The 15,733-nt window shown below is 38.3% G+C and overlaps 1 protein-coding gene across 2 annotated transcripts in view; it reads left to right on the top strand.

The window, feature by feature from the left end:
• The window catches only part of LOC126354335 (protein disulfide-isomerase TMX3), a 168,098-nt gene extending 154,977 nt beyond the window's left edge, over positions 1-13,121 (top strand). For both annotated transcript variants that reach the window (XM_050003900.1, XM_050003901.1), the window contains exon 11: positions 12,065-13,121. In XM_050003900.1, the coding sequence (XP_049859857.1) occupies positions 12,065-12,090 (26 nt within the window). In that variant the 3' untranslated portion in view covers positions 12,091-13,121. The remainder of the gene's footprint in view (positions 1-12,064) is intronic.
• Positions 13,122-15,733: the final 2,612 nt, after the last annotated feature.

Here is a 15,733-nt window from a genome sequence, read left to right on the forward strand (position 1 = left end):
CGATTCTTATAACTGCTATCTCGTTTCTGTACAAATTGTAAACAGCCTTTCCCTCCCTGTATTTTACCCCTGTAACCTTCAGAATTTGAAAGAAAGTATTCCATTCGACATTGTCAAAAGTTTCCTGTATGACTACAAATGCCAGAAATGTAGGTTTGCCTTTCCTTAATCTATCTTCTAAGATAATTCGAAGGTCAGTATTGCCCTGCATGTCCCAACATTTCTACAAAATCCAAACTGATCTTCCCCGAGGTTGGATTCTACCAGTTTTTCGATTTGTCTGTAAAGAATTCATGTTAGTATTTTGCAGCCATGACTTATTACAATGATAGTTTGGCAGTTTTCACACCTGTCGACACCCGCTTTCTTAGGGATTGGAATAATTATATTCTCAAGCAATGGAAAGTCCAGGATGGAATGTGTAACAATATTAGAGAAAAAAGTTGCTACTCACCATATAGCAGAGATGCTGGGTCGCGATAGGCACAACAAAAAGGTTCACAAAATTGTAGCTTTCGGTCATTAAGGCCTTTGTGGCAATAGACAAACACATGCAAACACAACTTGCACACACGTCTGCAGTCTCAGGCCTGTTGCAACACAGCATCTCCACTGTATGGTGAGTAGCAACTTTCCTCCTCTAATTATTGTATTCTTCTTGTAATCTGAGGGTATTTAATCTACCTCAAACATCTTGCTCACCAGATGGTAGAGTCTTGGCGTGGCTGGCTCCCAAGGCTATTAGTAGTTCTAATGGAATGTTGTCTACTCCCGGCGCCTTTTTTTGACTTTGCTCTTTCAGTGCTCTGTCAGATTCTCCACACAGTATCATATCACCCATTTCATCTTTTTCTATGTCCTCTTCCATTTCAGTAATGTTGTCGTCAAGCACACCTCCTTCCACCTTTCCGCTTTCCCTTCTTTGCTTAGGAATGGTTTATCTGTGCTCTTGATATTCATACTGGTGGTTCTCTTTTCTGCAAAGGTCTCTTTAACCCTTTCAGACCCTATGGTTACAATTGTGTACATTAATTTTCACGTCGTCTTAACTGCAATAGAAATATTTTTCCTCAATTGGGAGCTGATGTACACATTTGTGAATGTTCATGCTTTTCACCATGCTTAAGTGCTGCCATCTATTGTGCAGCGCCATAAACGTATCAACAGATTAATGTAGCAGTGCAGAGCAGTTTGTGACCTTGAAAGTACCTTGTAGTCTTTGATAAGCTATAACCCACAGTATAGTTAAGTACCAGTATAGTTGTTTTGCATGAACATTGTAGAATATTCGATTTATTTATTACAACAATCAATATTTCAAAATAATTTGTTTTAGTCAACAAAAAGAAGCGATATTTTTCTGTGTGCACAATTGTAGTCACGAGGTCTCAAGAACAATGTTTTACATAACTTTGAATATCTTGTGTTTCCTTCACAAGAAGTGCTTGTTGGAACAGTTTGTTTATCCTGACGTTTGTATGAGTTCTTACCAGGATTTATTCAAAACATATGAAGTATGTTGTATTACTAGGTATTGTTATGAGCAACAATTAGGAAAATAGACATAGCATTGAAGCTCCAGTTGATGACAATGTCGTTAGGTCTACTATAAATTATTATTTGTGATATTTCAGTTCTGTTCATCATAACGAAGAAACGGTATTTCAACATTGAGCGAGATGGAGATGCCATTTTAGAGATGCTGCTGAATGGAGAGGTGTCAGATTTCGATTTATCATCAGATGAAGAATCATTTCCTGATGTAGAATCCTACTGCACTTCAAGAGAGAAGGAAGTGAGAGTGGAGGCTGACAAAATAAACAGGGGAGAAACCAATGATGAGTCAACTGCAAATAATGAAAGTGGTGTGTGCAGTGACAATGATAACAACGATAGTGATATTCAAGACAGTGATACACTTACCAACAATGGGCTCAGTGATGTAAAATACATTTTGTCAGAAAAAAAGGACATCAAGTGGCGTCATCGTCCTCTCTCTATACTGGATTCATATTACGAATGGGAACAATGTATCGAAGAACAGGAAATTCTTTCTCCTTCAACTTATTTCAGCAAGTACATCACCAATGATCTTTTCAGTACTATAGCTGATATGACAAACCTATATGCCTTGCAGAGCGGAACAATTAGCAATTTCAAACAAACTACACCAGCGGAACTCCAAATCTTGTTTGGGCTTCATATAATTATGGGAACTCTAAAATTTCCTAGAGTCCGAATGTATTGGGACACAACATCGAAAATGCAATTATTCTTGGACAACATGCCCAGGAATAGATTCTTGCAACTCGGAAAAAATTTACATCTTGTTAACAATATGGCTATACCAGCAGACAATAAAGACAAGTTCTGTAAAATTCGGCCTATATATACTGCCATCCGTAACAATGTCTGGAGTTATCTGTGGAGGAAGAGCTTGCTGTTGATGAGGCGATGATCCCATTCACAGGGAAGCTGTCAGTAAAGCAGTATGTGAAGGGAAAGCCTTCTCTGTGGGGTATCAAAATGTACATGTTATGTGGTAAGAGTGGACAAGTCGATGATTTTATTCTTTTTCAGGGAGCATCGGCTGAATTTCAGACATCTTTGTTGAAGGAATTTGGCCAAGGCCCAACAGTAGTTTTACAATTAGCCCAGAGAATAAAAAACCAAATGGGGCATAAGATATATTTTGAAAATTTCTTCATTCAAGCTTTTCCAAGCGTTGAAACAAGACAAAATGTGTGCTGCTGGAACTGTGAGAGTTAATCATTTTGCAAATCCTCCTCTAATGCCAGACAAGGAGGCAATGAAGAAGGAAAGAGGATTTTCAGAAGAAATTTGTAGCGCAGATGACATAACACTGATAAAATGGGTTGACAACAAAACAGTTGTTCTAGGCTATACTTTTATTGGAAAATGAGAAATTGACTAAGTTGAACGCTGGGACAAAAAAGGAAGTAAATATGTTACTATCGATCAACCAGAGATTGTAAAATGCTACAACCATGGGTGGAGTTGATCTTTTTGATCAGTTGATGTCATACTACAGAATTTTTATAAAGTCAAAGAAATGGACACTCGGAGCTATTTTCCATGCTGTAGGTTTTGGTGTGGTACAGAGCTGGCTTGAACACAGGAAAAATGCCAATGCAGGTGGTCTACCAACGAAGAAAATAATGGATCTCCTACACTTCCGTATGAAGATGGCAGATGTTCTAGTGTTAAATGGGAGGATACCTCGAATAGAAAACGAGGGCGACTATCTGCCACACCCCCAGATACACCTGTTCAGAGACGAAGAGGAGAAACTAGGCCTCCTGAAGAGATTCAGTATGATGTAACACAACACTTGCCTCTTCATGAAAGTGGTACACTGCCTACCAGGTGCAAATTCCAGGATGCAAGGGACTTTCACGAATAAAATGTGAAAAATGTAACGTACATCTTTGTTTGCCAAAGGAAAAAAAATGGTTTCAGTTCATTTCATGTCAATAAAAACCACATAATGAACATAATTCCCGTCTCATTTCATTTTTAATTAAAACTATGGTGATTTTTTCATTATTTTGTGTGCAAATGATTTGAAATTTATGTGTAATGTTTAAATAAAATAGTTTTGTCTGCTATGATTTCAGTGTTGATTGAGACCCAGTGTACACAAATGTGTACAAATTTTTTTTCGATAATGGTAACATATCTTTTTATAAATGTTGCTTCTAAAATCATTAAAAAAATCATCCAAGTCCATTGCAATAATTAAAAAAAAATTCCTTCCTCCAGAAAAAATTCGGGTCTGAAAGGATTAATTTTCCTGTGGGCAGTATCTATCTTACCCCTAGTGATATGCAGCTCTACATCCTTGCATTTGTCCTTTAACCATCCCTGTGTAGCCATTTCGCACTTCCTGTCGATCTCATTTTTGAGATGTTTGTATTCATTTTTGCTGCTTCATTTACATCTACATCTACATCCACATCTACATCCACATCTACATCCATACTCTGCAAGCCATCTGACGGTGTGTGGCGGAGGGTACCCTGAGCACCTCTATCGGTTCTCCCTTCTATTCCAGTCTTGTATTGTTCATGGAAAGAAGGATTGTCGGTATGCTTCTGTGTGGGCTCTAATCTCTCTGATTTTATCCTCATGGTCTCTTCGCGAGGTATACGTAGGAGGGCGCAATATATTGCTTGACTCTTCGGTTAAGGTATGTTCTCGAAACTTCAACAAAAGCCCGTACCGAGCTACTGAGCGTCTCTCCTGCAGAGTCTTCCACTGGAGTTCATCTATCATCTCCGTAACGCGTTCGCGATTACTAAATGATCCTGTAAAGAAGCGTGCTACTCTCCATTGGATCTTGTCTATCCCTTCTATCAACCCTATCTGGTACGGATCCAACACTGCTGAGCAGTATTCAAGCAGTGGGCGAATAAGCGTACTGTAACCTACTTCCTTTGTTTTCGGATTGCAGTTCCTTAGGATCTTCCAATGAATCTCATTCTGGCATCTGCTTTACCGACGATCAACTTTATGTGATCATTCCATTTTAAATCACCCCTAATGCGTACTCCCAGATAATTTATGGAATTAACTGCTTCCAGTTGTTGACCTGCTATTTTGTAGCTAAATGATAAGGGATCTATCTTTCTATGTATTCGCAGCACATTACACTTGTCTACATTGAGATTCAATTGCCATTCCCTGCACCATGCGTCAATTCGCTGCAGATCCTCCTGCATTTCAGTACAATTTTCCATTGTTACAACCTCTCGATTCACCACAGCATCATCTGCAAAAAGCCTCAGTGAACTTCTGATGTTATCCACCAGGTCATTTATGTATATTGTGAATAGAAACGGTTCTTTGACACTCCGCTGCGGCACACCTGAAATCACTTTTACTTTGGAAGACTTCTCTCCATTGAGAATGACATGCTGCATTCTGTTATCTAGGAACTCCTCAATCCAATCACACTATTGGTCTGATAGTCCATATGCTCTTACTTTGTTCATTAAACCACTGGGGGGAACTGTATCGAACACCTTGCGGAAGTCAAGAAGCACGGCATCTACCTGTAAACCCGTGTCTATGGCCCTCTGAGTCTCGTGGACAAATAGCGCAAGCTGGGTTTCACACGACCGTCTTTTTCGAAACGCATTCTGATTCCTACAGAGTAGATTTATAGTCTCCAGAAAAGTCATTATACTCGAACATAATACATGTTCCAAAATTCTACAACTGATCCAACATTAGAGATATAGGTCTATGGTTCTGCACATCTGTTCCACGTCCCTTCTTGAAAACAGGGATGACCTGTGCCCTTTTCCAATCCTTTGGAACACTAAGCTCTTCTAGAGACCTACGGTACACTGCTGCAAGAAGGGGGGCAAGTTCCTTTGCGTACTCTATGTAAAATCGAACTGGTATCCCATCAGGTCCAGCGGCCTTTCCTCTTTTGAGCGATTTTAATTGTTTCTCTATCCCTGTGTCGTCTATTTTGATATCTACCATTTTGTCATCTGTGCGACAATCTAGAGAAGGAACTACAGTGCAGTCTTCCTCTGTGAAACAGCTTTGGAAAAGGACATTTAGTATTTCGGCCTTCAGTCTGTCATCCTCTGTTTCAATACCATTTTGGTCACAGAGTGTCTGGACATTTGTTTTGATCCACCTACCGCTTTGATATAAGACCAAAATTTCTTAGGATTTTCTGCCAAGTCAGTACATAGAACTTTACTTTTTGAATTCATTGAATGCCTCTCGCATAGCCCTCCTCACACTACATTTCACTTCGCGTAATTTTTGTTTGTCTGCAAGGCTTTGGCTACGTTTATGTTTGCTGTGAAGTTCCCTTTGCTTCCGCAGCAGTTTTCTACCTCGGTTGTTGTACCACGGTGGCTCTTTTCCATCTCTTACGATCTTGCTTGGCACATACTCATCTAACGCACATTGTATGATGGTTCTGAACTTTGTCCACTGATCCTCAACACTATCTGTACTTGAGACAAAACTTTTGTGTTGATCTGTGAGGTACTCTAAAATTTGCTTTTTGCCACTTTTGCTAAACAGAAAAATCTTTATCCCTTTTTTAATATTTCTATTTACGGCTGAAATCATCGATGCCGTAACCGCTTTATGATCGCTGATTCCCTGTTCTGCGTTAACTGTTTCAAATAGTTCGGGTCTGTTTGTCACCAGAAGGTCTAATATGTTATCACCACGAGTCGGTTCTCTGTTTAACTGCTCAAGGTAATTTTCAGATAAAGCACTAAAAAAAATTTCACTGGATTCTTTGTCCCTGCCACCCGTTGTGAACGTTTGAGTCTCCCAGTCTATATCTGGCAAATTAAAATCTCCACCTAGAACTATAACATGGTGGGGAAATCTACTCGAAATATTTTCCAAATTATCCATCAGGTGCTCAGCCACAACAGCTTCTGAGCCAGGGGGCCTATAGAGACATCCAATTACCATGTCTGAGCCTGCTTTAACTGTGACCTTCACCCAAATCATTTCACATTTCGGATCTCTGTTTATTGCAATTTTGTATTTCATCCTTTCATCAATTATATTCAATATATTTTCTGTTACCCAAGGATTTCTACTAGCTGTCGTCTTTTTACCTACTTGATCCTCAGCTGCCTTCTCTATTCCATCTCTCAAAGCTACCCATTCTTCTTCTACTTTATTTCTTTCCCCCGTTCTTGTCAATTTTTCCCTAATGGTCTCTCTGAAAATCTGTACAATCTCTGGTTCTCTCAGTTTATCCAGGTTCCATCTCCTTAAATTCCCATCTTTTTGCAGTTTCTTCAGTTTTAATCTACAGTTCATAACCAATAGATGTGATCAGAGACCACATCTGACCCTAAAAATGTCTTAAAATTTAAAACCTCGTTCCTGAATGTCTTAAAATTTAAAACCTCGTTCCTGAATGTCTTAAAATTTAAAACCTCGTTCCTGAATCTCTGTCTTACCATTATATATTCTATCTGAAACCTTCCTGTTTCCAGACCTCTTCCACATATACAACCTCCTTTCATGATTCTTGAACCTAGTGGTAGCTATGATTAAGTTATGTTCTGTGTGCAAAATTCTACCAGGTGGCTTCCTCTTTCATTCATTACACAGAGTCCATATTCACCTACTACTTTTCTTTCTTTTCCTTTCCCTACCTTTGAATTCCAGTCTGCCATGACTATTAAATTTTCATCTCCATTAACTATCTGAATAATTTCTTTCATCACTTCATACATTTCTTCAATCTCTTCATCTGCGAAGCTAATTGGCATATAAATTTGTACTACTGTGGTAGTTGTGATCTTTGTGTCTATTTGGCAACAATAATGCATTCACTATGCTGTTTGTAGTAGCTTATCCACACTCCTATTTTTTTATTCATTATTAAACCTACTCTTGCATTACCCCCTTTTCATTTTGTATTTATAACCCTGTATACACTTGACCAGAAGTCTTGTTCCTGCTGCCACTGAACTTCACGAATTCCCACTACATCTAACTTTAACCGATCCAGTTTCCTTTTTAAATTTTATAATCTACGTACCCGATTAAGGGATCTCACATTCCATTCTACAATCCGTAGAACACCAGTTTTGTTTCTCCTGATAATGACGCCCTCCTGGGTAGTCCCCGCCCAGAGATCTGAATTGGGGACTATTTTACCTCCGGAATAATTTACCCAAGAGAATGCAATCATCATGTAACCATACAGTAAATCTGTATGCCCTCAGGAAAAATTATGACTGTAGTTTCCCCTTGCTTTCAGCCGTTTGCAGTACTAGCACAGTAAGGTCGTTTTGATTAAAGTTACAAGGCCAGATCAGTCAAGCATCCAGACTGTTGCCACTGCAACTACTGAAAAGGCTGCAGTCCCTCTTCAGGAACATTGTAGTTGCACCTAGGGTACGGCTGTCTGTTTCGCTGAGGCACGCAAGCCTCCCCACCAATGGCAGGATCCATGGTTCATGGGGAGTGACTCTGATAATGGTGATCAGTCTTCTGGATGGGATGTTTAGCTCACTGACCCTCTTGATATTTCTTGAGGTGAGTTGGAACCAGCCCCCCCCCCCTCTCTCTCTCTCTCTCTCTCTCTCTCTCTCTCTCTCTCTCTCTCTCTTTCTTTTTCTTTTTAATTTGTCGTCCATAGCTATGCAAACATGGCTCAGCTCCAGATGCAATCAGCCTAGTCACCTCCACTCAATGGATACACTTCAGACAACTCACGTTTTTTGAAAGATAGCTACTTTTGGTGTAAAGATAGTAAACCTTTCCAATTGGGCAGCCACACCAATCCTCGAGAGATCTCACAACCAACACTGTCATACAACTTTACTTTGCTAATGAATTACATACAAGGTCAGCAAAGAGATTGAAAGCTACAGTTATACAGCAATAGAGCAGAATAATAAATGTTACCTTTTCAAAGGAACCACCATGGTATTCACCAGTGGAGATTTAGAGAAATCACAATAGTAATTATCACTGCTCATGGCTATTTTCTTTCATCATTGTGTCCGTGCATGTGATGAGTGTGAGCGGGGAGAGATCTGTCCTGTTGCACACATGAACCAGTTATAAACCAGTCTGACTGGGCTTGACAGTCAACAAGTTGTCTGTCTGCATGAATAGCCACTGACAAACTGTGACCAAGGGACAGCTGGACCATGCTGAATATACTGGCCAACATGATGTGCTTAACTTGAGTGACTGCTTCACAGCATGTGCCATCTGAATCCCCTTACCACCACCAGCTTTTCCAAAATGAACATGAGCTCTCCTTTTGATACATCCTACATCTCCCACAGCCCCTCTGACCTTAACCTAAATCATATATCATTAGAGAAAAGGAGTAGGGAGTTGTCCTTTCTTGCTCCCACTCCTGCACTACACACCTTTTTATTCCACCAATGCACCCCTTTTTGCCCCTCACCTGCTTCTCTCTCATTCCACCCCTCCATTCAGACCCCTGACAGCACCTAGCAGCCCTACCCTGTCCCCAGCATGTCCCTACATGCTCCCATAAGCAGGCACAACACCTTTCCCCACCCCTTCCATGCTATCCCTGCTTTGGTCCTCCCTCTGCCTTTCCCAGCCCCAGCCTTTTTCTTATCCCCCCTTCCCACACCCACACCGACCCTCACTCCCACTCCCATGTATCCACATATCTCTCTTCAGCAGATCCCGTTGGCTATATGCAGTGTGTGAGTGTTGTGCTTCTGTGAATGTGTCTGTGTTTTCTTCTTCAGAAAAAGGCTTTTGGCCAAAATCTCAAATGTATATCTGTCTTTTTGTTGTCTGTCTGCAACTCAGCCTTTCCTCTATACACTGTTATGACAAAAGTCATGGGATAGTGATATGCACGTATACAGATGGCATTATTATCGCATATGCAAGGTATAAAAGGGGCAGTGCCTTGGCAGAGCTGTCATTTGCACTCGGGTGATTCATGTGAAATGGCGTCCAACTTGAGTATGGCCACACGAAGGGAATTAAGATTTTGAACATGGAATGGTAGTTAAAGCTAGATGCATGGGACATTCCATTTCAGAAATTGTTAGGGAATTCAATATTACAAGATCCACTGTGTCAATAGTGTGCCAAGAACACCATATTCCAGTGTTGTCTCACCATAGGCAATGCAGTGGCAAATAGCCTTCACTTAACACCCAAGAGCAGCAGCATTTGTGTAGAGTTGTCTGTGCTAACAGACAAGCAACACTGTGAAATAACCACAGAAATCGATGCAGGTCGTACGGTGTACGTACGAGTGTGTGGCAAAATTTGGAGTTGATGGAAAATTTGGAGTTGATGGACTGTGGTGGCAGACAGTCTACGCTAACAGCATGACATAGATTGAAGCACCTCCCCTGGGCTCATGACTATTTTTGGTTGGACAATAGTCGACTGGGAAATAGTGGCCTGATCAGATGAGTCCCAATGTCGCAAGTTGTCAACAAAGCACTGTGGAAGATAGTGGTGGCTCCATAATGGTGTGGGCTGAAACAATTATGGAATTTTTATGGATGACAAGTCCAAATTATAAAATTCTGAATCAAGAGATGGTGTTTTAAACATTTAATTACTTACACAACTGTTTCTAAACTGATCACAAAATTTGTTTTGATAAATTGTCCACCAGTTAAGTAGTAGCTGACTACAAAATCATCAAAGTTTATTTGGCCTTGACAGTTCAGGTAGTAGTTCATTATTTTCAGCACTAACACATTTCATTTCATGATAAATGAAATCAATAACAATTAAATTCTTTTCACTCCTTCCAACTACAAAGTCATCTTTCAAACAATGCAAACAATTACCTCATTATCATTAACCATTTAACCCAAACCATTAAAATCTTCCACTTCATTAACTTCAGGATTAGGTTTTGTTCACTTAGGTATTTGGCTTTGTCTTCAACATTCTCTGAATAAACTATTGCTTTGTTTCTGCCTACTGTTAGCATTTCTATTCCAAGAATCTCATTTTTGTCTTTTTCCTGATCACTGTTTTTTAAAGTTTGTAAGTAGCCAAATTGTCCTGGATACTAATTTTTGTTTTGGTAGGTTCTACAGTTACAGGTGGTGTTTTCAGTTTCCTGGATTTCACAAAGTATTGCCTTTACTTATTGATGCAAGTATGTGAAGGTTGTGTAGTGTGGTCCTAAGTATTGCATGTTTTTATGTCTTTTCCTATTGTTTTTAAAGCATGCCTCTTCTTTTGATTTTGGATCTCAAGATTTTCAAAAAATTGTTTCAGTCTTACTAATACATTTTGTATAATTGACAATCTCCCATTTTCTATAATTGACAATCTCCTTTCCATTCAATTAAACTTTGTTTGCTCATTTAATTATTTTGGTGCTGTTTCCCAAGTGTGTTAACTTCATACATATACCCATTGCTGCTTTAGATCTTCATTCAGTGCTCATCATTGTTCGAACACTTCCACACAACAGGACAAAAATAATGTACTCTCATGTCCATATACCTGAAGTCCAATCTGGAGATTATTATTGGTTGTTGCATTGGAGTATCAGTCCATCTGTAATTTCATTGGCTCTGCTTTCCATAGAAATTGACATATAATTTTCCTTAATAATCTGCAAAACATAAATTAACAGCAGTATCAAAATCTTGGTCTTTTAATTTACCCGGGACAAGAGCACTCAGATTATGACCTCCCATCGTAAACTTGATTTCATCAGAAAACTTTGTTATTATTTCACAAATTATAAATTTTATCTTCAGGAAAGATTGAATCTAAAACGAATTTTGCAATAAGAATGATGATTTACCATAATTACTGAGCTTATGAATTTCCATCCCTTCTTTGTTGTTCCTCAGCAATCTGCTGAGGTTGATTCTGTGCATACTGGAGGTAAGGTTTTTATTTTTAACATATGCACTATGAATAACCAATTACAGGTGTTGGATTTTCAAAAACTATAAACTTTTGTTCTTTCAGCCTCTTGTCACAGATTAAATAATCTCACATAATTAACAACTCCCTACTCCTTTTCTCTAATGATATCTTCCAACAACTTACACCATTTCAGAATTAATTGTTTCTGACTGCTGCGTTGCAAACGCACCACACAAAGCAGTACCAAGATATAGAAGGTTGAAGTTCAGAAATGGTAAAAAATATCTATTTTATATCCAGAGATTTTCATATGTAAACAAAGTTACATGTTTTCAGAACTAATTATACAAAAAGGACTATAATTATATAAAGTTAAATTGGAACTAAATCTTGTGTCAGTGGTATATGTTAGTTCTATACATGAAAATGTATAAGAGTAAATTAGATTTTCGGCTTTATAATTTTGATTACTTTGGATTGTGTTACAAATTTAATGTGTGTATTGTGTTCTACAATAAGGGTGAGAGATAGGAGCACTGACCAGTTCCATTACACACACACACACACACACACACACACACACACACACACACACACACAGAGTATACATTAATTTGTAGATGTTTTATAATGTTCAGGATGTTTATGGTATTTTAATTCAGTAATACTTTTCTGTTCACAGATATAACCCATGAAAAGAAAGAATGAAGAAATCAGTTGTTATCGACATTGAACATACATGCTGTCAGAGGGAAACCCTTCAGTACTAGTGCAGTGACATCGATTGGTGCTTTGTTCGGTGTATTACATTGAGCTAGTTATATATTACATTAATCGTAATCATCGTCGTCATAAACTGCTCTTATTTTCTTGTGACAAATCACAAAACTTTTCAAAATGTAGTTCTGGTTTCAACCAACGAGTGTTTATTATTACTCTGTCTAAATACACACTGCTGCAACCAGTAGGATAATGTTCCTCTTGCATTGTCAAACTAGAGTAGACAACAGTAAATTTTTCTACTGTAGCTTGTCCTTATGTTGACAAAAGAATGGAAACCTTAAATCAGCTCTTGCTGTAGTTTTCATTTAGACAAAGTGATGATGTCCATTGCTAGTTGAAACCGGAAACTGGGTTTTCCAATAGTTCCTTGTGATTGTCACACAAAAATAAGAAGATAATTAGTCAGTCACTTATTCCCCATTCACAATATGGCGTAATAATCACAATCAAACATGTTTCAGTTTTAATATAATTATATTATTCTAGTCCCTTGAACTGTTATGGTGAAACATTTGACTACTGTGAAACTGTTTTTACTCCCTCTTCTGAAGAAGAGAGCTGTGACAGAGAGAATCTTTGAATGTGGTTAACGATTCATAGTTTGTATGTGTAACGATATCTATGCCATGTAAAAACATGACATGGAATTGTTTTCCTGTGATTATTTTCAACAATGAAGATCTCTAACAGCAACCTGTGTTAGTATAAGATTGAAAACTTGTTTCGATGAAGGTAAAGTCAATGGAAGATAAAGCATGCATCTGAAACTGAAATACATGATGGGGAACAATAATCATAATGAGATGCCAGAATGATTCGAGGTTTTAAAACATTGACATGGTTACTCCGTGAATGGCACTGTAATGTTGCATTGTAGAAATGTACCTAGGATATCAGTGAACTTTTTCACAAAACTAAAAATGTCTATTTCAAGAATAATAAACATATGAAGCATTGTGATTGTTATTTACAAATGACTGCCCAACACACACACCTAATTCAGATATGAATTTAACCTTGATGAGCTATAATAACTGCACGTTTCCATTTCATTTCCAAACTGTAATGAAAAGAGATGATGGTTCTAGAATTATTAGTTTGACGATTTGATACAACTAAGCTTAAAAACAGGGCAATTAGCTGCTGTAAAATGAAGTTCTACATCACATTTTACAGAATGAATTAAAGCTCCAGTAACATAACAATCTCTACATTAATTTAAATATCACTGTCAGTATTTCCTTCACATTATTCACCAAACTGACTTTTTAGAAATGGCTGGGTCTTTTTAGGAGTGGATTATGAGAGACACCAATAAAGAACAGCATATCACATCCTCTTGAATTCACTGTGGTAAATAAAATGATAAAAAGAAAATAAAGGACTTGTGTGCTAGGAAGAATTGATTTTGTTGTGAGAACACTTCTCTTTCGTTATACAGGGTGATTATATTTAAAGTTAAACTTTCAAACTGCTGTAGAAATAACACCATTGGTCAGAATGACATCAAATTGCAATGGAATAGTATTGGAGAAGAGGGAAAACGTATGGCAGAAGAAAAATAAATCGTTACAATATTTAGCAATAGATGGTGTTGTAAGCATCATAATTTAATAGTGGTCAACTACAAATGACAAATGAATCATACAGTAACGCCTAAGGTGTAAGTTTGACGTGAAACAAACTGTACTACTCAATGTGCCAGGGTGTACAGGTGTGATACTGTTAGATACATAAGCCCATCAACCAAGGCAAGTTCAAATCACATCAGAGGGGAAAAATTAGTTTTAATAGTCCAGAGGCTGAAAATGCATAAAAAGCATCACTCACATTGGTTCTTAATTGCCCTGAGGCCAAAACCCTCGTAAAAAGTGTCAATCACATTGGTTTGAAATTGTCCTGAGGCTAAAAACTACATAAGAAGCGTCAATCACATAAGTTTTTAATTATCCTAAGGCCAAAAATAGCATAAAAAGTACCAGCAAAATCAAATCGGATTATTAGTTACTGTGTGACTGGCGCAAAACATGTTAAATATGCTGTCCACCGTTTGCAATGTGCAGAGGGTGTCCATCTTGCATAAAAATGACCCCATCCTCACATCCATGCTGTTGGAGAGCTGGAATGATGTGATTGTGCAAAAGACACTCATAGCGCTTACCAGTGACAGTACATGCAACACGACTGGAAGCATCTGTCTCTTTGAAAAATTACGGGCCTACGATAAATGATGCTGTAAGCCTGCACCACACAGTGACCTTTTCAGGATGAAGTGGTACTGGTTGATTTGCACGTGGATTTTTTGTTGCCCATATTTGACGATTCTGTGTATTGATGTAGCCTGTCACATGGAAGTGGGCTTTGTCTGTCTGTAAAATCTTTCACGGCCAATCACTGGCTACTTTCAGGTGAGCAAGAAATTCCAAAGCAGTCTCTCTTGCTGGCAGATCAACAGAAAGCAACTTGTGCACATGGGTAATTTTGAATGGATAGCAAAGAAGGATTATTCGTAGCATTTTACACACCATGCTCATGGGTATGTCCAATGTTTGGCAATTCTCCGTGCACTACATGTTTGCAGACCACCACTCATCTCCTCCTGCATTGAATTTCTGAATCATTTTCTCCAGACTCACAGCAGTCACATGAACAAACACATTTTTTAAAACCCTTCAGCATCCATAACTTCTGCAGGTCTGTGTGCAGTCATCATTCTTATAATATAGCTTTACAAGCAGAGCACAATTCTGCATTGAGACAGTCATGGCGAACGTCACAGACGCAAAAGGAGGAAAAGCTGTGTACCCAGCGTGTTTATACCAGCTTCAATGGGTCGTGCGCATGATAGGTGTTTTCATTTACATATTCTGACACATAACAGCACCATCTATTGATCAATTTTCAAATTATTTTTTTTCTTCCGCCATACATTTTCCCCCTTCTCTGATAATATTCCATTGCAATCTGAATTCACTCTGACCAATGGTGTTATTTTTACTGCATTTTGAAAGTTTAACTTTAATTATAATCACTCTGTATGCCCAAACATGTGCATATTGATAAAATAAGTGCTTTCACAAATTCTGCACTGTAAGGAAGATAAGGAAGTTGATAAGGCTACTACAAAGAAAATGGACTTTACTTCTGGCGACTCAGTTTAATTTTTTTTTCCTTAAAATACATATATGTGTTTCCTGACTGCCTTAAACTCTTTCACCATTCTTCAAATGATGATTAAGGCCCATTGTGTTCCAATTATTGAAAATAATATGAGGAGCATTCAATAAATAATTCAAAACTTTTTTTCTGAAAGCAGGTTGGTTTTATTCAGGGTTTTAATACATCGTATTATTCCCCACTTCTTTGTTACAAAACTCTGTTTTTCAACATAATCTCTGTTCAATGCAACAGCTTTAAGCTACCTTATTGAGAGGGCCTGCAGCCCACATGGTGCCATTCTACTGGTCGACGTCAGATCCAACACCTTTCTGCAACAATAACCTTTCTGTTATTCACGTACTGCTTCCTGCAGAAATCATCCTTCATTGTAAGCCAGACAGACGGAAGT

This window comes from Schistocerca gregaria, chromosome 3 (genome assembly GCF_023897955.1).
Source record: "Schistocerca gregaria isolate iqSchGreg1 chromosome 3, iqSchGreg1.2, whole genome shotgun sequence".
NCBI classification, from domain to species: Eukaryota; Metazoa; Arthropoda; class Insecta; order Orthoptera; family Acrididae; genus Schistocerca; species Schistocerca gregaria.